The sequence below is a fragment of the Thamnophis elegans genome, chromosome 6, assembly GCF_009769535.1.
Source record: "Thamnophis elegans isolate rThaEle1 chromosome 6, rThaEle1.pri, whole genome shotgun sequence".
Taxonomy (NCBI): Eukaryota; Metazoa; Chordata; class Lepidosauria; order Squamata; family Colubridae; genus Thamnophis; species Thamnophis elegans.
Genome location: NC_045546.1, coordinates 9,007,017 through 9,031,575, shown reverse-complemented (window position 1 = coordinate 9,031,575; position 24,559 = coordinate 9,007,017). Strand labels below are relative to the sequence as shown.

The following is a 24,559-nucleotide window of genomic DNA, read 5'->3' as shown; positions in this document are numbered from 1 at the left end:
ACCGGTTAGAAGAGGTTCCACCAGTGGACCCGGAAAGCAGGCCACACCTACAGAAGATGTTCCAAAAATTTTTTGAAACCCACCACTGGTCCTTGGTTATGATTATTCTACACAATCATGCTCATATTTATAAAACTCAGTGCCTCTGTGAAAGGTAAGGATGACTACTTCGTTTGTGGTGCAATCAGAACATTGCATGTGTTGAAGTTGTTTTAACGCAAACCAAAGATGCCTTTTAAAAACCAAGTTTACATCATATTCTTATGCATGCCAGTGCTGTGTGTGAGGTAATTTAAGGTGGTTCTGACAAGTGTCGTCGGCTTCTACATATCCGGTCACATGAGCAGCAAGCCACTCCCATCCGGTCACATGGGTGGCAAGCCACTCCCACAAAGGAGGCCACACCCACAGAGTAGGTTCAAACAATTTTTGAAAACCACCACTGGAAGCATGCATGCGTAGGGATGGGGCACATTGCATTTTGGGTGTGGAAATATATGATTTTGGCACGCGAGGGGAAAAAGGTTAGCCATCACTGCGCTAGAAGCACAACATATACCAAGTTAATCATGATGTCGCCACGATCCAATTGAAGTAGGATTGACCTGAGACCTTATTCAATCATGGTGGTTAGCAAATCATGGTGTTCCTTTGAGAGTCCCAGCTGCAGCTGTCACGGTGAAAGCAGCAACGAAGATCTGCTTCCTCACTTCTTCCCAGGCTTTCTCTTGGTCTGCTTCGTGATCAATGTCAAAGAGGGCATCGTAGATCCCAGGGAAGGACACGCCGGCGTATTTGTTGTGACTGTTCGGAGCAAAGATGATGTGTCTAGAAAAAGGCAAAGAGGTCAATTGGCTATTGGAATCACATTATTTAGGACAGAAGTTACTGAGGTTTGAAATAAATCAGCATCCTCTAACCTGCTGCCTTCAAAACATTAAGAAGAACTCAACTGAATCAAGCCCAAAACAAACCTAGTCCAGGGGTCTCCAACCTTGGCAACTTTTAAGACTTATGGACGTCAGCTGGCTGAGGAACTCTGGGAGTTGAAGTCCACAAGTCTTAAAGTTGCCAAGGTTGGAGACCCCTGACCTAGTCTACATTCAATGTCACATAATCAACAACCAGGTGCATTCTGGAAGCCAACGGGATTAGATTGGTAGGCTGAAAATCAATCTAGCTTTGCTGGCTGAGGAACTCTGGGAGTTGAAGTCCACAAGTCTTAAAGTTGCCAAGGTTGGGGACCCCTGACCTAGTCTACATTCAATGTCACATAATCAACAACCAGATGCATTCTGGAAGCCAACAGGATTAGATTGGTAGGCTGAAAATCAATCTAGCTTTGCTGGCTGAGGAACTCTGGGAGTTGAAGTCCACAAGTCTTAAAGTTTCCAAGGTTGGAGACCCCTGACCTAGTCTACATTCAATGCCACATAATCAACAACGAGGGGCATTCTGGAAGCCAACGGGATTAGATTGGTAGGCTGAAAATCTCTTACGAAGAAGATCTTAAGATTGGGTTTTAAGAAGCAATTCAAAGATTAGGAGACACTAAGTCCTCTTCTCCATTGTTTAGTTTCCATATCTCAACGGACCATCTTTATACCTGATAGAATGGCCTCCATGGTTTATTTGGACCTCATTATCTTTCGGGCAAATCTCTGGAAGTTTTTTTCCACCCAGATCCATCATGACAGGATGGACAAGTCAGATTTATTGTTAAAAACTTTGAAGGCCATCAGCTGGGAGACCCGGGGGCTTCTTTAAGCCATTGGTTGGTCACTGTTGTGGTCTGCCATTGTTGTGGCTTAAAGACTGATGAGGGGGGGGGCTTGGGCCTGTCCTGGAGTCTGGGGATGCTCCAGGGCCATCCGACATTTCCTGTGGGCCTTCGAAGTAGGGGATAAGTGGGGAAGAAGAACATCTGGGGTCTGTTCAGAGCTGTCAGGAGAACAACTGAGGAATAGGAGCCAATTTGGAAGAAAGGCACATGTGGGCGCTGAATGGCCCCTTCCTGGCTGGGGCATAAATAGAAGCAATCTTTCGGAAGATTTGCTTATGGTAGCAGAGATTGCTTGCCAGGAATTAATTTACAGTTTTGCGACTGGAAGCTCTCAGCCTGGCAATTATCCAAGGAACTGACAAGGTCTGTTACTGCAATTAACCCTTCGCAGGATTATTGCCTGGATTTTTCTGTGTGTGAATGCCATGAATTAACAGTAGCTAAATAAAGAGGTTTTTTTTTCAGGACTAGGAGTCTGTTTCTTGGTTCTGCTAAGGCTGGGTCAGAACAGTCACTATGAGAACTCATGTTAATACCACTTTATAAGGCCTTGGTAAGGCCACACTTGGAATACGGCATTCAGTTTTGGTAACCACGATGTAGAAAAGGCGTGGAGACTCTAGAAAGAGTGCAGAGAAGAGCAACAAAGATGATTAGGGAACTGGAGACTAAAACATAAGAAGAACGGTTGTAGGAACTGGGTATGTCTACTTTAATGAAAAGAAGGACTAGGGGAGACACGATAGCAGTGATCCAATATCTCAGGGGCTGCCACAAAGAAGAGGGAGTCAAGCTATTCTTCAAAGCACCTGAGGGCAGAAAAAGAAGCAATGGGTGGAAACTAATCAAAGAGAGAAGCAACCTAGAACTAAGGAGGAATTTCCTGACATTGAGAACAATTAATCAGTGGAACAACTTGCCAGTGGAAGTTGTGAATGCTCCAACACTGGAGGTTTTTAATAAGGTGTTGGATAGCCATTTGTCTGTAGTGGTGTAGGGTTTCCTGCCTAAGCAGGGGGTTGAACTAGAAGACCTCCAAGGTCCCTTCCAACTCTGTTATTCTATTCTATTCCAACATTATGGACTAGATGGGCCAGAAGTCTAGTCCAAAAGGTCACTGCTTATGTTCTTAAGATATGTGTGTGTGTGTGTGTGTGTGTGTTGTATTTGGCAACAGTAAAATATTGGGCTTTCTGTCTGGATGGTCTCTTGTGACGAGCCGATGGACAGAGAATGGAAGCAGTTAGCTTCCTCCCATAATTGGGGCATACCAGGGGTTGTGACACTATATATGTGTGTGTGTGTGTGTGTGTGTGTGTGTGTGTGGTGTGTGGTGTGTTTGTCTCTTATGACGAGCCAATGGACAAAGAATGGAAGTAGTGACCGTCCTCCCATATTTGGACATACCAGGGGTTGTGACTTTAAATATATATAAATATAAATATAAATATAAATATAAATATAAATAATATAAATATAAATATAAATATAAATATAAATATAAATATAAATATAAATATAATAATATAAATATAAATATAAATATAAATATAAATATAAATATAAATATAAATATAATATAAATATAAATATAAATATAAATATAAATATAAATATAAATATAAATATAAATAATATAAATAAATATAAATAAATATAAATATAAATATAAATATAATATAAATATAAATATAAATAATATAAATATAAATATAAATATAAATATAAATATAAATATAAATATAAATATAAATATAAATATAAATATAAATATAAATATAAATATAAATATAAATATAAATATAAATATAAATATAAATATAAATATAAATATAAATATAAATATAAATAGTATGAGTATGAGTATGGGTATGAATATGAATATAAATAATATAAATATAAATATAAATATAAATATAAATAATATAAATATAAATATAAATATAAATATAAATATAATATAAATATAAATATAAATATAAATATAAATATAAATATAAATATAAATATAAATATAAATATAAATATAATATAAATATAAATATAAATATAAATATAAATATAAATATAAATATAAATATAAATATATAAATAATATAAATATAAATATAAATTATATATGTATGTATGTATGTAGGGAGGTAGGTAGGTAGGTAGGTATAGGTATATAGGTATATAGGTATATAGGTATATAGGTATATAGGTATATAGGTATATAGGTATATAGGTATATAGGTATATAGGTATATAGGTATATAGGTATATAGGTATATAGGTATAGATATAGATATAGATATAGATATAGATATAGATATAGATATAGATATAGATATAGATATAGATATAGATATAGATACAGACATACAGACATACAGACATACAGACATACATACATACATACATACATAAATGGACTTTTAATACTGGGAGAATGGAAAGATGGTTGACAAGCCATCTTGAATCACTGGGCTGAGTTGGGTGGCTATAGAAATTGAAGAAATAAATACATATTTTTTCTCCTTACCTATAAAATGGTCTTCCAGGTAATCCAAGAGGATCAATAAACGCTCTTTCCAAGAACATCAATTGATCATTCCAAGATCTTACTTCAATTGGGCTGGAAATTAAAGAATTGAAATAACAGTGTTAGAGGGAACATGACCTCTGATCAGGATGCACAAACGTTGAAAACCAAGCCAAGTTTAGAGACAGGAATATTTAACTGGAATATTTTTAGACTGGAGCTTGCAAGAATCCCTTAAACTTCAATTAACATCAGGAGATTGGAGGGTATTATCTGAAAGGTCAGAAAATTAGGAGACTTACTTATGGATGTCTACTAATTCAAGTCTGCGGTGAAAGTCATCTGCAACTTCTGAAAATGCTGTTACAGAATCCCGAAGCAAAGCTGGAATAAAGCAAAAGAGAAAATGCTAAATTCTGTGACTCTAACTTTTATTGTTTCCATAAAATTAGCTCACATGTGGAGAACCTGTGGCTCTTCAGAGGTTAAAATGGCAGCTCTGACATCCCTTATTCCCCATGCAGTTTAGAGGTACGAGAATTGTAGTTCAGAATTTTCTGAAATGAAATTTTCAGCAGTGTCTGAACTGAGCAAGTAATTGTATTATGGCAGGAAGTCCATGTAAACAAACAGTAGGAAGAGGTCAACAATTATTCACTCTAAGGTAGTCTTTGTTTCACAGCAGTTAACTGAAAAAACAAAGGATTATCTACTTTGGCAAACCAAGGTGACTAGGTCAGCAGATGCTGATGAGATGGAAAAAGATGAAAACTGCATGACATGGTTTTTTCAGGACCTGTTAGTTAATCTCCCGAAGGCCAGACAGGGAACAATGGATGGAAACTGATCAAGGAAAAATTCAACCTGGAAATAAGGAGACATTTTCTGACAGTGAGAGCAATCAACGATAGAAGTTGCCTTCAGAAGTTGTGGGAGCTTCATCACTGGAGGCTTTCAAGAGGAGACTGGACTGCCATCTGTCAGAAATAGTGTAGGGTCTCCTGCTTGGGAAGAGGGTTGGACTAGATGACCCACAAGGTCCTTCCAACTCTGTTAATTGTTAAATCTCTTGCCTTTGTGTGCAGTGGCTGCACTTGAAATATGAGTCATCTGCAGTTTTGCTCATGTTTTATATACATGGAATTGGGAAGGGAGATGGTGGTACCCTTTTATTAGAAGCAGGACATATATGGCTGTCTATGTTTGTAAAGATAATACAGGTAATTCTCGACTTATGACTGTAACTGAGCCCAAAATGTCTTTTTAAAAAATTATTGAACTTATTTAAACATCAAAAACAAAACAATAATTTCTACTCAATACAGCGTTTCCGTATCAGTATCATTAATATCATTCATATTTACATAAGCTCTATTTCTATATTCTCTAATGTAATCTACTGGTATATTATATAGTCACTTAGAACAGTGTTTCTCAACCTTGGCAACTTGAAGATGTCTGGACTTCAACTCCCAGAATTCCCCAGCCAGCAAATGCTGGCTGGGGAATTCTGGGAGTTGAAGTCCAGACATCTTCAAGTTGCCAAGGTTGGGAAACACTGACTTAGAATATAATATTTACAAATATATATACAATGTTGTCATATTTGTTGTAGATAATACTTAATTCTTATGCAGTATTTTTGCATCTATCATCCAACCATTTATACCATCTACTCCATACTTTATAATACTCCGACTCCTCCTCTCCGTGGCAGCCCCTCAAATATTGGAAGACTGCTCCTTCTCTTCACTAGACTAGCCATGCCCAGTTCCTGCAACAGTTCATTTTATGTTTTAGCTTCTTGTCCCCTAATCATCCTGCTTGTTCTTCTCAATATCTTTTTAATAGTGTGGTCACCAAAACTGGATTCAGTATTCTAGGTGTGGTATTACTAAGGCTTTATACAGTGCAGGGATGGGTTCCTGCCAGTTCTAACCTCTTCTATAGAAGAGGTTCCACAAATCTACAGTGCCATTTAGAACCAGTTCCATCTCCCTCCCCCAGCCCATCATCAAGATGAAGAGCAAAAGGAGGAATTCTGGGAGTTGAAGTCCACAAGTCTTAAAGCTGTCAAGTTTGAACACCCCCTAGGCTTTTTTCCCCCTAAAGGGTAAGGGGTGCAAGGGTCTTGTAACTTGACAGCTTTAAGACTTGCATGCTTCAAATGCCAGAGTTCCTGAGCCAACATATTGGTTGCTAAGCAAGAGTGTTGTTAAGTGAGTTCCACCACATTTTTCAAGTTGGCCACGCCCACCCAGTCACATGGCTGCCAAGCTCCTACCACTCGGCCACATGGCCAGCAAGCCACTCCCACCCGGTCACATGGTCAGCAAGCCACTCCCACAAAGCAGGCCACACCTACAGAAGAGGTTCTGAAAAAAATTGAAATCCACCACTGATACAGTGGTATTAGTACCTGTCTTGATCTTGATTGTATCCCTCTGTTAATGCAACTTCAGATTGTGTTGGCTTGTTTTGGCTGCGGCTGCTGACAGTGAGAAAGTTTGTGTCCAAAAGTGGTAGGTGCTCCATCACTGGAGGCTTTTAAGAAGAGAGTGGACAGCCATTTGCCTGAAGGGACCTCCAAGGCCCCTTCCAACTCTGTCGTTTTGCAATAGTTAGGATTTGTTTTTCACTGGCTGCCCGAGAAATCACTTTCACAACAAGTAGATCAAAGGAATCGGGAAGGGATGCTGTGCGTTATTGAAGATCCTGCCTTGATGTTGGAGATTTTCCACTTACCTAATGATACATTGTGTGTTTCCATTGCTGCCTGATGTTTCATGGTTATGTTGTAAATGATATCAACATAGCCATTAAGTGCCTTGGCATAATCTCGACAGTCAAAGGGGAGGAGGACCGCATCCGCCAGCTCGAAAACCAGCCCGCCTCGCACTTGGGCTACAGCCAAGTGATTCTTGAAAGTTGGGTCGTAAAACTTTTCCACCATCTCATAAGTGTCATAGACGCTGTGATAAACCGGGTAGCTGCTGAACCTGTCCACTTTCTGGAAAAAAAAGACGTCAGCCTAAGTGGGCTTCATTTTGGTGATTGAACAACACTCTTACACAAAAAAAGTGGGGCTTGCACAACATATCCAACACCGATGCCGGTAAAGAAGAAGAGTGCAAACGTTAGCTTGAAACTCAACATTAAGAAAACTAAGATCATGGCATCCGGCCCTCTCGATTCCTGGCAAATAGATGGGGAAGAAAGGGAGGTAGTGACAGATTTTAATTTCCTGGGCTCCAAGATCACCGCTGATGGGGACTGCAGCCAAGAAATTAAAAGAGGCTTGCTCCTGGGGAGGAAAGTTATGGCAAATCTAGACAGCATACTAAAAAGCAGAGACATCACCCTGCCAACAAAAGTGTGCATAGTCAAGGCTATGGTTTTCCCAGTTGCAATGGATGGCTGTGAAGGTTGGACCATAAGAAAGGCTGAGCGCCAAAGAATGGAGGCCTTTGAACTCTGGTGCTGGAGAAGACTCCTGCGAGTCCCTTGGACTGCAAGGTGATCCCACCGGTCAGTCCTAGAGGAGATCAATCCTGACTGCTCTTTAGAAGGCCAGATCCTGAAGAGGAAACTCAAATACTTTGGCCACCTAATGAGAAGGAAGGACTCCCTGGAGAAGAGCCTCATGCTGGGAAAGATGGAGGGCAAAAGAAGAAGGGGACGACAGAGAAGGAGGTGGCTGGATGGAGTCACCGAAGCAGTTGGAGTGAGCTTAAATGGACTCCAGAGTATGGTAGATGACAGGAAGGCCTGGAAGAACGTTGTCCATGGGGTTGCGATGGGTCGGACACGACTTCGCAACTAACAAATGTTCACAGATCTGTCCTAAGAGCTAATAAATACATTGTGGCTGAACTTGATGGTCTGGATTGCAAATGTGCTAAAATGGATTATCAGATGCGTAATCAGATGCGCTATGATTTCAATTTAGATTTCACTTGCATTGCATTAATTATTTCCCAGGGTTTTCCCAGAGGTGTTTTTTTCAGGAGGCAACTGGACTTTCTTGTTTTTTTCTTTTAAAGATGTTTTGCTTCTCACCCAAGAAGCTTCTTCAGCTCTGACAGGATAGAGGGGAATGGAAGGATTTCTATTCCTTGCAGACAGATGGTCATTTGTATCCTTTTATAGGGTTGTCGAAGCATTTGGAGGTTTATCTGTGTCCTCAGGCACATCTGAGTGGTGCTCCTAATTCCTGTGGCCTTCAATTTTTTTCCTCTGAAAATCCACACCATTCAAAGGGCGTTCATCCCAATTTGGATAGCTAAAGGTCCTACAGAGCCGAAGAAGCTTCTTGGATGAGAAGTGAAACAACTTCAAAAGAAAAAAAAAAACAAGGAAGTCCAGTTCCTTCCTTAAAAAAGCACCCGGGATGACTGAGAATCTGTACAGACTTTCCCAGGATTTGATAATTTGCTCCTTGCAAATGATAAATGGTTGCTCATTTGAATACGAGTCCTTTTTAAAACATTTTTTTAAACCCCGTCCTTTTTAATTTTATAAATAGTTCAAGGCAGTGAACAAACCTAATGCTCCTTCTTGCCCTCACAAGATCCTTCTGAGATACTTTGGACTGATAGGGGATGACTGGCCTAAAGTCACACAACTGGCTTTCATGGCTAAAGCAGGACTCGGACTTACAAATCTTGCCACCTGGGGAATTCTGGGAGCTGAAGTCCACACATCTTAAAGTTGCCAAATTTGAGAAACTCTAGGGTTATATATACATAGGTGGCTCAGCTGCTAAGATGCTGAGCTTGTCAAACAGAAAGATCGGCAGTTTGGAGGTTCGAATCCCTAGCGTCGCTTAACGGAGTGAGCTCCCATTACTTGTCCCAGCTTCTGTCAACCTAGCAGTTCGAAAGCATGTAAAAAGTGCACGTAGAAAAAGAGGGACCTTTGGTGGGAAGGTAACAGCGTTCTATGCGCCATTGGCATTTTATCATGCCGGCCACACGACCATGGAGACGTCTCTGGACAGCGCTGGCTCTTCGGCTTTGAAACGGAGATAAGCATCGCCCCCTAGAGTCGGGGCCTTTAGGGTTATATAAACTAGGTCATTTTCCTCCAAACTTCCTTTGTTATGTTGCTTTTTTTACTCTGCATTATATTGTCATGTTCAACTATTTAATTTATTTATTTTGTTTGTTATTCCCTTGGGCCTTTGACTGTAAACCGATAAACTAAATAAGAAAAGTGATTTAATAAAGCTTTGAAGATCTTTAATATCTCCTTTTATATCTAGACGGCATAAGGTGAGGCCCAAATTATATTGTACTTAGTATAGTATTGCCTTGGGCTTTCAATCAGATCTGTGCAATTGTGGATTGTACAGCTTGACAAGGGAAATGCCATCTGTTTCCACTGGAATTAAATTTTTGGATAATTTACCTCTTCTGAACTATTGGGAAATGCTTGAGATAAGAAAAATGGACTTTCCCAGGTAATTCTTATCTTTGAAGTGGAAAGATTTCAGATTCTCCAGATGGAATGCTTGCGGCTTTCTTTCTTTGGACATTTTTCAGAAGTCCTGAATTGCAGTTCCCACAATCCACAGCCAACATCTGGAGAGTTTTAGGTTGAAGAAGACGGGATGGGATTCTTCTGCTTTAATCCAGTTCGGACAAACTGGCAGTTCTGGAGATCAGCTGAGAGTGAACCGGTTCACTCTGACCTTCAGGCAGCCTTGCCTGCCCACCTCTGGGCTATACCTGCTTATATTTCCTTGTTTTTTAGCCCAGCAGAGTGGATTGGCACGCCTCCGCTGTTTTCCTTTGAACTGTGCATGTGCATGCAGCGCACATCAGGCACGCAAGTGAGCGAAGCAAACATGCACAAGCGAAGCAAGCCCACAGTGAACCAGTTGGTAAACCGATAGGATCCCACCCCGTGGTGAAATTCAATTTTTTTTATTACTGGTTCTGTGGCAGTGGCTTGGTGGGCGTGGAAGGGGAAGGATACTGCAAAATCCCCATTCCCTCCCCACTCCAAGGGAAGGATATTGCAAAATCTCCATTCCCACCCCACTCCAGGGGAAGGATACTGCAAAATCTCCATTCCCTCCCAACTCCAAGGGAAGGATATTGCAAAATCTCCATTCCCACACCACTCCAGGGGAAGGATACTGGAAAATCTCCATTCCCTCCCCACTCCAGGGGAAGGATACTGCAAAAACTTCATTCTCACCCCACTCCAGGGGAAGGATATTGCAAAATCCCCATTCCCTCCCCACTCCAGGGGAAGGATACTGCAAAATCCCCATTCCTTCCACACTCCAAGGGAAGGATAATGCAAAATCTCCATTCCCACCCCACTCCAAGGGAAGGATACTGCAAAATCTCCATTCTCACCCCACTCCAAGGGAAGGATACTGCAAAATCTCCATTCTCACCCCACTCCAAGGGAAGGATACTGCAAAATCCCCATTCCCTCCCCACTCCAGAGTAAGGATACTGCAAAATCTTCATTCTCACCCCACTCCAGGGGAAGGATACTGCAAAATCTCCATTCCCTCCCCACTCCAGGGGAAGGATACTGCAAAATCCCCATTCCCACCCTGCTCCAAGGGAAGGATACTGCAAAATTTCCATTCCCACCCCACTCCAGGGGAAGGATACTGCAAAATCTCCATTCCCACCCTGCTCCAAGGGAAGGATACTGCAAAATCTCCATTCCCACACCACTCTTGGGCCAGCCAGAGGTGGCATTTGCCAGTTCTCCAAGCTGCTCAAAATTTCCAGTGTCGGTTCCCCAGAACCTGCCAGAACCTGCTGGATTTCACCCCTGATCCCACCCCTGTACGGAAGGCAGTTTCAATTAGATTTCTTCAGACTATTTTTTCAAGAGAGAGCAGGTTTGGTGGTTAAGGAACCAGACTAGAAATCAGAAGGTCCTTCGTTCTAGTCCTGCTTTGCGTACAAAGCCAGATGGGAAGCCTTGAGCCAGTTGCTCTTTGTCATCCCTAAGAAGGAGGCAATGGCAAACCACTTTCAAAATCTTCCCAAGAAACCTGCAGGGATTGATCCAGGCAGGCACCAAGTGTCAACACTGACTTGAAAGCACCACCCTCCCCCCCCCCCAAAAAAAATTATTTGAACACACTTACAAAGTTTTTAGTGTAACGGGCTCTACCAGAAGCAATTCCTAACCTCTGGAAAAAGACTTCAAAATCATTGCCGGAACCCAGCTTGTTTACCCTGTTGGAAAGAAAATAGGTAAGGGTAGGGGAACAAGTGATGTAAGAAATTATAAATTATTTTAACGTGAGATACCTTGGGAAGCCTTTCTGTTCCCTTGACGGGTTTTTCTCATACCAACTTTCAAAAAGAGATCTGCCTTCAAATCTTTCATCAGGGCTTGGTATCTACGAAGACATGAGTTGTGTTAATGAAACTATAGAAAAACCACAGCATCCCCTCTGATGGAATAGTGATAAAAAAAATACTGTTAGAATGTGTGGAGATGGATAGGCTAACGATAGAAACAAAAGGAAGAGGAGAAACGGAATGCTATTTAATTCGGGACACATGGTATAATTGGTTGGAGAATAGAAGTAAAGATCAAGAAGGTTAAAGTAAATTAAGAGATGACAAAAATGTAATATATATATATAGTGATGTAATTATAATAATTGTATACCGTATAAAATAGATACGCGCATAAAAGAAAAGGAAAAATAATGTAAATAACTTGTATGTACATATTAGATATACCAGAACATTTGAAATTGATTGAAATTGCATTACAAAATGAAGAAAATTGTTCAACAAATTAAAATTTTAAAAAATAAACTATAGAACAAAAGCAAAATACTATTGTTACCAAGAGTCATGGTGGCGCAGTGGTTAGAATGCAATATTGCAGGCTAACTCTGCTGACTGACAGCAGTTCAATCCTGACTGGCTCATGGTTGATTCAGCCTTCCAAGACTTCAAGCTTGGTCAAATTAGGACCCAGATTGTTAGGGGAAATATGCTGATTCTGTAAACCACTTAGAGAGGGGCTGTAAAGCACTGTGAAGAGGTATTGCGATTGCTAACCTTTTTCAAGGGGAAAATTGGGAAATGAATACAATATAGCACCTGTCTGGAGCAGAGATGAGTTGCTCCTGGTTCGGCCTGGATTGGATGAACCGGTAGTAGTGGTGGCAGGAGGCTTCACCCACCTGCCCACCTGTGCATGCACAGAAGCGTCGCGTGCCTGCACGAGCATGAACACATGAACGAACGAACAGGTAGTAAAAAAATTAGAAACCCACCACTGGTCTGGAGCCATGATTCCAGGAAAAGGTGCTGTTGCTTTAAGATGTTACAAATAGCTGTTCTATTTGCATTTCTTTTTTTTTTAATTAAAAAAAAACTTTTACAAATATTTACCTCCCTCCCCCTACCCTCCCCCCCAACACCCCCCCCCCCCAACCTTCACCCCCACCTCCGACTTCCCAGAACCAATACAGGGTATAAATCTTTAACAAAGATATTCTAAAAAAAACTTTAAAAAAAGTTAATATCATCTTTGATTTGAGCTTTAACTCCTCCTTGCTAGGCTAGCTCTAAACAGATTATATCATTCCTTGTTTCTTCAGTCATAAACTATCTGGAATTTCTTAGTCCCATATTTATTTTGAGTATAGTCAATCCATCTTCTCCACTACAGTTTATATCTCTCATTTGAGTGATCCTTGAGATATGCTGATATTTTAGCCATCTGTGTAAGGTTTGTTACTTTTAATGTCCATTCTCGAATAGTAGGCAAATCTTCCTTCTTCCAGTATTGTGCCACCAACAGTCTTGCTGCGGTTATTAAATGCAAAATCAAGTTAGTCTCTATAACTGTACAATCAGTAATTATACCTAACAAGAATAACTGAGGGGTAAACTTTATCCTTTTTTAAAGAACATTTTGCATAATCCACTATATTTTTATCCAAAATGCTTTTACCTTTTTACAAGTCCACTATATATGATAGTATGTAGCATCGAGACAATCACATCTCCAGCATTTAGGTTGTAAATTCGGATACATAGAGGCCAGTTTTTTAGGATTCTATTTGCATTTCTGTGTGCTCCAAAGCAACCTTTGGAGATTGAATCTGAAGTGTTGTATGAATTCAATGTTGCAATGGTCTAAATGGGAAATATGTAATATAGACTTTCTCAACTGGTTTGCTCCAGTTATATTATACAACGCCCTTAATGTCCAGGGGGGTTATTTTGGAATCCGGCATATCTGGACAACACCACACTGAAAGAGGCTGGTATCTGACATAACATGCTTTTGTAAAATCATAGATTGTGGGTTACAAGCTACCTTGCCTACTTAATCATGAGGGCAACCCTCTACGAAATTCGACGTGCTGATACTGGCATTCCTAAGCTACGCTTCGGTGCACTCTCATTATTCAAACCACATAACCCTTATTTTTCAACGTACGTACTATTTCCATACCTAACAGAAAAGTGCCTGTTTTTAATTATTGTTATTCTGGGAGGCCTTCGTTTCTCAGACAAGTATGAGCTCAATGGAAAATCACACACAACCCCACAATATATTACCTGGGACATCTCAGGAAACAACAACTGAATGAAAAACTGCTGTTGATCTTCTATCACTGCACCATGGAGAATATTCTAACTTACTGCATCTGTGTATGGTTTGCTAGTTGCACAGTGGCAAATAGGACAGCACTCCAGAGGGTCAACATCATTGCCCAGAGGATCATTGGTTGCCCTTTCCCCTCTTTGGAAGAGCTTTATAGTTCCCGCTGCTTTAAGAAAGTTCAAAACATTCTCAAAGATCCCTCTCATCCTGGGCATTTTTTTTAACTATTACCATCTGGCAGACGGTACAGGATAATAAAAACAAGGACAAACAGACTAAAAAACAACTTCTATCCCAGGGCAGTAACTATATTGAATTCTACCATATAGTGCAATATTAGGGTTTTCAATTTCAATTATATAGAATATAAAGGATGCATGTTTGTGTTTTTATTTTTTATGATTGTAATGTACACTGAAGACGGCATTTAATTTCGTTGTGCCATTTGCAATGACAATAAACTCAACTCAACTCAACTAATATTGTCCGGTCTACAAGGACATTCCGTCCAGTCCAGTGTTTCTCAACGTCAGCAAGTTTAAGATGTGTGGATTTCTGCTGTCAAAATTTCTCAGTCAGCAGGTTAAAATCCATAAAAGTCATTGAGGTTGAAAAACTCTGTTCTGGATCAATCAAGCTGCAGATATCAATTCTCCCCTTTGAGTTTTTAATCTTCTCATGTTGATATCCAAAAGTGTTTTTCTCCTTTTTTTAACTGGACTTTCTTTGTTTTTCCTGGAAAACAGTTCGCTTCTCATCCAAGAACTGAAGAAGCTTCTTGGATGAGAAACAAAACGTTTTCAAGGAAAAACAAAGAACGCCCAGTGGCCTCTTGAAAAATTTTAAAAAAGCAGACCCTTTGGGACAACCATGACCTGAAGGACTGAGAATCTCCGTAGATTTCCCACATTGAGATCTTGAGATTAAAATTGTACAGAGAAGGCAACTAACAATAACAGTTCCCCTCGCACATATGTGCTAGTTGTTCCCGACTCTAGGGAGCGGTGCTCATCTCCGCTTCTAAGCCGAAGAGCCAGCGCTGTCTGAAGACGTCTCCATGGTCATGTGGCCGGCATGACTCAACGCCAAAGGTGCACGGAACGCTTTTACTTTCTCCACCAAAGGTGGTTCCTATTTTTCTACTTGCATTTTGTACGTTGCTTTCGAACTGCTGGGTTGGCAGAAGGAAAGCAATTAAGATCCTCACAATTCAAATGTTGTCTTCAACACGGTGAGTTCCAGGACTGCAAAGGTAGGGCAGTTTCTCATGTGGACGCTGGACCAGGCATAGCCTGCGAACCTGATCACCCTCAAACAGTGAGTGGACGTCTTGCATTCATAGAATTTATGGCTGTTTAATTTGCTAGATTTCTTATCTGAATAGCAATAGCAGTTAGACTTATATACCGCTTCATAGGGCTTTCAGCCCTCTCTAAGCGGTTTACAGAGTCAGCATATTGCCCCCACAGTCTGGGTCCTCATTTCACCCACCTCGGAAGGATGGAAGGCTGAGTCAACCTTGAACTGGTGAGATTTGAACCGCTGAACTGCAGATAACAGTCAGCTGAAGTGGCCTGCAGTACTGCACCCTAACCACTGCACCACTTCAGTTCTGAATTCTCTAAGGTGACTTCCAAGGGGATGTCCCCCCTTTTTTTTTTATCTCTACAGTAGCAATCTGTGAGCTGCATTGAGCTGAAAGAGAGAGTGACTAGATTTCTGGCTCTAGATAATGCCATAATCACTACAACTAGAGATATCCAGAGGATGGGACTTAAAAACTCAGTTTTTTGTGTACCTATCAGGCATTCATGATAGGTATACCAAAAACACTCCCACTGACAGGGAAAACTACTAGTATATAAAAAGAGAGCAAAACCTACTCCCTCCCGCACTGATGATGTTATCTAGCTGGGTCATGAGATGTCTGCAAGAAAACAACCAAATCCTAGGACTCCACAGCATGGGAAGAGTTTGGGAAAAGACCCTCCCTCTGGAAAAGACTGAATAGAGAGGAGAGGAGGAATACTCTCAGTCTTACAAGATTGATGTCAGATTTGCAAGGTAGTTCAGAAAAGAGACATACCTTGGTGAATTACCAATAATCCTACTTTATTGCAGAACTTCCTCCTCCATCTCCCAAGGTAAGGGGTGGGCTGCTACGGGTTTGGGCAGGTTCGGGAGAACCCGTAGCTAATGTTATGACCGATTTGGAGAACTTCCAAATCCCACCCGTGGCTGGCCCCACCTACCCCGGGTGGCCCCTCTGGAAACCATACCGGAATGGTACCTGATGCTCCCGGCAGTCACCGGTATGCCCGTACCGGGGCGTACCGATCGTAACCCCCCCCCCACTGATGCGGAGGCTCAGGGAGGGGGGAAAACAGGCCTCCTGGAACTTCCAGAAGATCGGGCCTGTTTCCAGCCTCTGGAGCGCAGGGGAGGCAGTTTTCGCCCTCCCAAAGGCTCAAGGAAAGTCTCCGGAGCCTGAGGAAGGCGAACCCCCCCACCCACCGTGCAGGAGGTTGACTAGGCCACGCCCACTATGGCCACATCCACCCAGAAGAGAATGGGAAGAGAACCCATTGCTGAAATTTTTGAAGCCCATCCCCGCCCAAGATTATTTTCACATGCTATTGCACGCGGCAACTTGTAGTTTAACAAGCTAGAGAAATAGAGTCTTATCAGTAAAGAAATGCTGGTTGCAAGGTAATGCATTTATTTCTAAAGAGCTCTTTGAGATCTCTTTTTTTTTAAAAGGGAGGTTGACATTTTCAGCAGTGTACCAATAAAAGAATGGGCAAGTGGGATCCAAAACACCTGATATAGCAGAGATACCCATCTTTGGGGTAGAGAAAGAAACCAGGATGAACCCAGTTAGATCTGGAAGATCGGAAGCTTGCTAGAACCTTACGAAGAATTGTTCTGAATTCTTCTCCGAAACTATAAGATATGTGACTTCACCGTACATCTGACCCAGTGGTGGGTTTCAAAATTTCTTAGAACCTCTTCTGTAGGTGTGGCCTGCTTTGTGGGAATGGCTTGGTGGTCATGTGTCTGGGTGGGTGTAGCTTGCCAGCCATGTGACTTTGTAAAATGTGGTGAAACTCACTTAACAACACTCTTGCTTAGCAACCAAAATGTTAGCTCAGAAACTCTGGCATTTGAAGCATGCAAGTCTTAAAGCTGTCAAGTTACAAGACCCTTGCACCCCCTAACCCTTTAGGAAAAAAGCTCCAGGGGTGTTCAAACTTGACAGCTTTAAGACTTGTGGACTTCAATTCCCAGAATTCCTCCTCTCGTTCTTCATCTTGATGATGTGCAGACGGGCAGGGGGAGGGAGGGAGCTGGAACCGGTTCTAAACGGCACTGTAGATTTGTGGAACCTCTTCTATAGAAGAGGTTAGAACTGGCAGGAACCCACCCCTGATCTGACCATATTTTACCTTTTTAGTTAGATTATATACCAGGCTATGCATCGATGGAGTACAGTCAACTCGAAGAGTGTAGTTACCTGAAAGAAAAGGACGGTATCTTTACTCTATTTTAGGAGGAATCTTTTTTAAATAAATAAATTTTATTTGGGGGAAACCCAACCAACCTAGTTTGAATGTGGATTTTTATTGTTTTCATGTTTCTGGTTTTTTTTTAATGCTTTTGGATTTTTGGGGATAATAGAGTTGGAAGAGACTGTGGAGGTCTTCTCGCCCAACCTCCTGTCCAATCAGGAGACCCTATAGCATTTCAGAGAAATGACTGTCTAATTTCTTCTTTAAACATTCAAGTGTTGGAGAGTCCACAACTTGGCCTAGAAACCAGGAGACAGTGAATTCTAGTCTTTCTGGGTGATTTTGGGCTGGCCACTCTTTCTCAGCCCAATTTACAGGGTTGTTGTGGAGAAAATAGAAGGGAGAATATTGTAGGCATGTCCACCATGTTGAATTACTTATAAAGTAATAAAGACAAGATAAAAATCTGACGAATGAATGAATGAATGAACAAGCAAACAAACAAATGAATGTTTGGAACATTTTTGATAAAAATTACAGTGGGGAAGCTGGATCTCAGATGAATGACCCACAACAGCAAAGCTGGTAAGATTGGAGAACTTCTAATCCAATTCCTTGCTCAAGCAGGAAACCCTATACCACTTCAGACAAATGGTTGTCCAACGTCTTCTTAAAAACTCCCCATTGTTGGGGCACCCACAACTTCTGGAGGCAAGTCGTTCTATTGATTAATTGTTCTAACTGTCAGGAAATTTCTCCTTAATTTTAGGTTGGTTCTCTCCTTGATTAGTTTCCATACATCACTTCTTGTCCTGCTCTCAGGTGCTTTGGAGAATACAGTAGGTTGATCCTCCCCCTCTTCTTTGTGGCAGCCCCTCAAATATTGGAAGACTGCTATCCAGGGACATGCAGTCAGGGGAGGCAAGGGAGGCGGGGCCTCACCACTGTCATGTTGAAAAGAAAAGAATAATTAAAAGGAAAAAGGCAGAGGTAGTTGCTGCCAGAGTCACAATGGATGACTCTGCTTAGTGCTTAACTGCAGGAGGTGGCGAGAGAACCACGTGCCTCCTTTAGTCTATCTTTATGATCACTTGAGCAGAGTTAAGCAAGGGTTAAAAGGAGAAAAATTCCTTATGCAAAGGAGGCACGTGGTTCTCTCGCCTCCTGCTCTGGCAACAGCAGCTCTTGCCTTTTTCTTTTTACATTTTCATCATGGCGGACAAGAGGAGAGTTGAAATCCTCTGTGACACAGCTGGAAAAGGTATGTGGGTCGGACGGAAGGTGGGGGGAGGAATGCAAAATTATTGTAATTTAAATTGTAAGTAATTTTTTTATTGTGAGTAATTTGTGTTTGTGTGTGTGCGTGCATGTGTTTCTTTCTTCACTTCACTCAAACAAACTCTCAATTTGAGAGAGAGTTTGTTTGAGAAGAGAGGAAAGGGGGAGAGGCAGGGAGGGCAGCTTGTTTGAGAAGAGAGGGGCAGCCCGCCAGCAGAGGCAGGTCTTTTACCCGCCTCTGCTGGTGGGCTGGCGCTTTCTTTCTTTTGCCTGCTGTGCCCCCCTTCCCTTTCTCCTCTCCCCCCCACCACCGGGAGCCCCGTCCTGCTCCCTTCTCCCTTTCCTCCTCCTCCTCTCCCCTTTCTTTGCCATCTGCCGCCTCGCCCACCCCGCCTCCTCCATCCCCACCGCTGTGTCCGACAGGCGTCTCGCATCTATGGCGGACATAAACGCGAGATGCCTGTTGGACACAGCGGCAGGGACGTTGCTTCTCACCGCTGCTGCACTCTTGCCTCACCAAACATAATCCTCCCTGCATGTCACTGCTGCTATCATGTCACTCTTAATCCTTCTCTTCATTAGAATAGGCATATCCAGTTCCAACAACCATTCATTGTATAGTTATAACTGTTCTGTCAGGAAATTTCTTCTTGGATTTGTCTGAAATTGGACAGAGTTTCCTGCTTGAGCAGGGGACTAGACTACAAAACCTCTAAAGTCCCTTCTATCTTTGTTATTTAGTTATTTCAAGTTAAGTTTACAGAGCTGGGCAAAAGCTCAGGTTTGAGTAAACTTCACTAATCTCATATTTCTTATCTAAACTTTGTAAGACAATACCAACTGAAATCTAATCTTAAGTCCCTGGGAAGGAAGGTTTGGCAAGTTCAGAACTTTCAAAGCACTTTGTCAATTGTCAATTATCAATGCAGTTCAGAAATGACCAATCACACAAGTGTGTTTTACCTTCTATAGAGGAGTCAGCATTGATGTAGGCCACAGCCCTTTCTTGCAGTATTTTGACATTTTCCTACAATGGAAAGGAGGAATTGAAAACTAATTCAGATTACAGACACAAATATTTCTGTATGGACTACTTTTCACATAAAGGTTGTCCTCAATTTATAACAATTCATTTAGTAATCATTTATAATTATGACGGCACGGAAAAAGTAAGTTGTAACCATTTTTCACACCTACAAACATTGCATCATTCCAAGGGACATGTGATCAAAATTCATATGCTTGCAACTGACTCATATTTATGACGGTTATAGCATCCTGGGGTTATTGGGATCACTTTTCACCATCTTCTGACAAGCAAAGTCAATGAGAAAGCCCGATTCACTTAACAACAGTGTTACTGAATTAACAACTCCAGATTCACCTAACAACTGTGGCAAGAAAAGTCGAAAAGCGGGGCAAAACTCACTTAACAACTGTCTCACTTAGCAACCGAAATTTGGGGCTCAATTGTGATTGTAAGTTGAAGGACTATCTGAATAGCTTTTTTTATTTTAAATGATCCATCACAAATCTAACACCCTCAGGTGACATTCAATCTCTACAAGCCTCCATTATTAATGTATTTTTCGGAGTTTAAGACGCACCAAGGTTTTGAAGAGGCACATTTTTTAAAAAAACTTTTTGCACTCTGCAAACCTCCCAAAAACGGCCCGTTTTTCACTCATTTCTGCCCTCCCTAGCCCCCAGAAGCTGTCTAAAAGCCTCCTAAAGGCTATGCACAGCCATTTTGGTGAAGTGGTGGGGTTTCGGGAGGCAAAAAATGCTGTATTCAGTGTATAAGACACATCCATATTTTCAGCCTCTTTTTTGAGGGAAAAGGGTGCGTCTTATACTCCGAATAATACGGTATCCTGAATTTTACAGTTTGTAGTTGTTCACATTTTTATTAGTTATAATTCATGTTTATCATTTTTGTTAGTTATAACACTCTAGGGGGTCCTCAAAATCAAAATTATTTGCAAGATATTGAAGACATTTGTGCAAATTAAAAGCAATGACACTCGTTTCAAAAAGGATTTTTTTCCCTGAAAAATAATGTACATTAATACACATACCATAGTCAACCGTGTTGACTTACCTCTGCCCACTCTGTTGATCCCATTAAGCCAAACTCCTCAGCATCCCAACTAGCAAAAATTATTGTCCTCCTGGGTCGCCAACCTATATTTATAATATTTAGAGCACCGTTAGTTTAATAGTAAAAAAAATTATTCACCTGAGAGTCAAGCCAGCCCAAATGACAATATTCTGTTCCCCGCTTCCTCTGGTTTGAATTCTCATTTGTTTTTCAGCAGTTTATGAATAACAAGCAGGCACTTAAAAATGGGTGCAGTGGGATAGTCCCATTTTTGATGTTGTTAGTTGCAAAGTCATATCAGACCCATCGCAACCTCATGGGCAACGTTCCTCCGGGCCTTCCTGTCCTCTACCATCCTCTGGAGTCCATTTAAGCTATTTCGGGGACTCCATCCAGCCACCTCATTCTCCGTCGTCCCTTTCTTCTTTTGCCCTCAATCGTTCCCAGGATTAGTTTGAGTCCACCTTGAGCCTGGTGAAAATCAGCAGTACTTCACCCTAATTACTGTGCCACTGTGGGAAGTTATCATCCAGCCCTCTCCCAGAAAAATGAAATATCCAAGGAAATATTGAAAAGGCAGAATATTCCTCTGGATATGAAAAGAAACATGTTTTAAAAGACAGAATAGTTGCCTGTAGCTTCCTGCCCATCCCCACTGTTAATGGGCCATTAAGAAGGCCAAGCTAGTCCACTTACATAATAAAGACTTCTCCACTGCAGCTGCAGGGGGGGATGGGATTAAAAGCACGATAATATTGGCCCTTTACTCAACTGACCACATGGCATCTGAGAACTCAACTAAACCTGGATTCAAAACACAGCCCAGAGAGTTGCCCCTGCATGGCCCTAGGGGAGTCTGACAACCAATCAAAATACATTTCCTACACAGGAACAGGAAACAGAGAGGTGGGACTAAACAGGGTATAAAAAGCCTAGCAAGCTCCTCCCTCAGCCCTTCTCTTCTTCTCCACCAACATTGAAGCATGTGATCACCTTTTCTGTTCAGGGCTCAAGCCATGTGGCCCTGTCCACCAATAAACCATCTTTCCAAGCAGCCTCCATGTCTCCAGTGTCTTTTTCCCCACTTGGAGCTGAACCCAGAAGGACATTTCTTTCATCAGCACTATGGCTCTTTAGATGCATTGTTTGAAATAACTTAAAACATTTGACAGAAGGCAAGGCCTGTGCTTCCAGACAACCACACAACACCTTCCCACTTTCCTCTCGGCCTTTCTCAACTTCAGTAGCTTTAAGATGTTTGGCCTTACCTTCCTGCTTCAACTTCCCAAAACTTCGGACGATCTCATGAACAACCGCAGCTCCACTCTGGGGATCAATCCCACCAAACACCCATGAATCACGGTGACCACCCAGAATGACGTATCTATCTGGATCAAAAGGGATGAAAAAGCTTCACATTATGATAATGAAGTTGGTAAATCCCAAAGATGCTTTTTCAGGAGGCAACTGGTTTGCCTGAGCAGCTGGAGCGTCGCGGAGGTGTTGCGGAGTGTCATGGGTAGTAAGTACACACGCGCATGCTATGAGTACATTCATGTGATGGACACCCAACCCCATTGCACCATACTGGTTGCAACGGGATCCGGAACCCACCCCTGGATTAGACACACCAATTCCTGGAATTTCATTCTTTGAAAATGTGTTATAACGCAAAACCAGATCTTGCAAAACCTGTGTGGGAGACAGACTTTACCTGGCTCTGTTGCTCCTCGGAGAATTCCGATCACATTGTAAATCCGTCTCACTTGCTTGAAGCTGTAGATGTGCATTCTCACTTTTCTAATGCAATTAGAGAGAAAGAAAAGAATCAGGCTAAAGATCCTTAAAAGTGAAACAGCTGATTTTGAAAAAGAGCAGGGCTTATATTCTGCACTACACTTCATTGTACCACTCATAGGCATACAATCGAATATGGTATCCTAATGCTGCTGGGGTTTTTTTCCTTTTTTTAAAAATCAATTTTATAAATTTTCTATTAATTACATTCCTTTGTGCTCAATCAACATCATGTTGTCTGGGTATTTAATTTGCTTAACAATACAAAATTGCCATTCTTACTCTCCGCCCCATTTTTTTCCAACCACTGATCAAATAAATTCCAAGATTTTACAATATTCTGTGTTTCGGTTTGATTTTCAATGTAAGTTGGTCCATTTCTCCACAGTCTAATATCTTTTCAATTATCTCTTCATTTTGAGGTTTTGCTTCATCTTTCCAATATTGTGCGAAGATAATCCTTGCTGCTGTTCAAAAATGTAATACTAAATATATGCTTCTCTTATCAAATTTTTCTGATATCCTCTCTCTCCATAAAAACAGGTGTGTGTGTGTGTGTGTGTGTGTGTGTGTGTCCCCAGCATAACTCTGGAACGTCTTGAGTAATTTCAACCAAATATGGTACACAGATGACTTACTCTCTGGAAACAAACACTGTGGAGGTAAGACACCCCTAAAACCCCTTCGGGGTGTGTATTCTGTTAAGATACAGCCTGTTGTGCCTTAAAATGGCTTCTAATGTACTGCCTTAAAATGGATTCTACTGTACAGTGCAGTGGAGTTGCCATGGTAATGGCTTCACAGTCCTCCACAAGGAGTCTCCCTCTGGTAAGGGGGAAAATCCAACATTAGAAATTACGTTTGATCCGGACATTTTCCTCCTATAAATAAATACCTGGGCAACGCTGGGTTTTTAACTAGTCCCTTATAAAAACAGTTAGGGTTGCTGGTTTTTCTTCTTCTTCTGAGGGATGCCCATGATGAAAGTCCTTCAGGAAGATTGTCAGTGAAAACCAGGCCATACACTTTCATTTCATACTTAATTTGAGGATTGGGGGGGAGGTCATAATTCAAATGGACACTAGGCGAGGATTATCTATATTACCCCAAGCAGTTGCTTCACTTCGCTTTATTTCATGAGAGGGTTTGTCGACTAGCAGCCATCAGTTACCTCCTGATCTATCCCATTCTAAAAGAGAAAGTGTTCTTGTCTCCCGACCCTTTTATTTTATTTATTACTAGCTGATAACCTGGAGTTGCCCGGGTACTTATTTATCCTAATTCTGTATTGGATTGGAGCCCTTTTGTGGAATACGGTGAAGCTGTTACCATGGCAACTCCACTGTGCTGTACAGTAGAAGTCATTTTAAGGCACAACAGACTGTATCTTAACAGAACTTGAATCCAAAATGCACACTATCACTATCAAAAGTACTGTGATTTGACACTATAGATATAATTCATTCGTTTTCATTTCAGCAGCCCAGGTGTTCCAGAGTTATGCTGGAACACACACACACACACACACACACACACACTGAGAGGTGTTAGGGGTGTCTTACCCCACAGTATTTGTTTCCAGAGAGTAAGTCATATGTGTACCAAGTTTGGTTTGGTGTATGTGTATGTATGTATGCTAGCTGATGAGAGCTAAATAGCTTGAAATAGATCTATACTAGTCTCCCTTTATTTATTTATCAGCACAAATTAAAGAAAAAAAGGCAACAGTAAAAATGTTGGGTTTCTGTCGTGATGGACTCTTGTCCATCACAAGACGAGCCGATTGACAGATGATGGAAGCAGTTAGCTTCCTCCCATAATTGGGGCTTACCAGGGGTTGTAAAAATCTAATAGATACCTTTCACCCTGGCTTCGCTGATAATGGATAAGAGCCTGTGGCCTAATGGCTAAGATCTCTGCCTAGTGTGCCTAGTATGCCATATAGCCCA

General features: G+C 41.4%; 1 protein-coding gene across 1 annotated transcript in view; it reads right to left on the bottom strand.

Moving 5' to 3' along the window:
• Positions 1 to 379: 379 nt before the first annotated feature.
• LOC116510364 (putative N-acetylated-alpha-linked acidic dipeptidase) overlaps positions 380 to 24,559 on the bottom strand; it is a 42,626-nt gene continuing 18,446 nt past the window's right edge. Inside the window, exons 9-19 of the mRNA XM_032219889.1 lie at positions 22,528 to 22,613; positions 22,082 to 22,201; positions 20,814 to 20,896; positions 19,676 to 19,739; positions 17,372 to 17,439; positions 11,597 to 11,688; positions 11,431 to 11,521; positions 7,053 to 7,317; positions 4,610 to 4,691; positions 4,308 to 4,400; positions 380 to 828 (exon numbers count right to left, since the gene is read on the bottom strand). Coding sequence (XP_032075780.1) covers positions 639 to 828; positions 4,308 to 4,400; positions 4,610 to 4,691; positions 7,053 to 7,317; positions 11,431 to 11,521; positions 11,597 to 11,688; positions 17,372 to 17,439; positions 19,676 to 19,739; positions 20,814 to 20,896; positions 22,082 to 22,201; positions 22,528 to 22,613 — 1,234 coding nt within the window. The 3' untranslated portion in view covers positions 380 to 638. The remainder of the gene's footprint in view (positions 829 to 4,307; positions 4,401 to 4,609; positions 4,692 to 7,052; positions 7,318 to 11,430; positions 11,522 to 11,596; positions 11,689 to 17,371; positions 17,440 to 19,675; positions 19,740 to 20,813; positions 20,897 to 22,081; positions 22,202 to 22,527; positions 22,614 to 24,559) is intronic.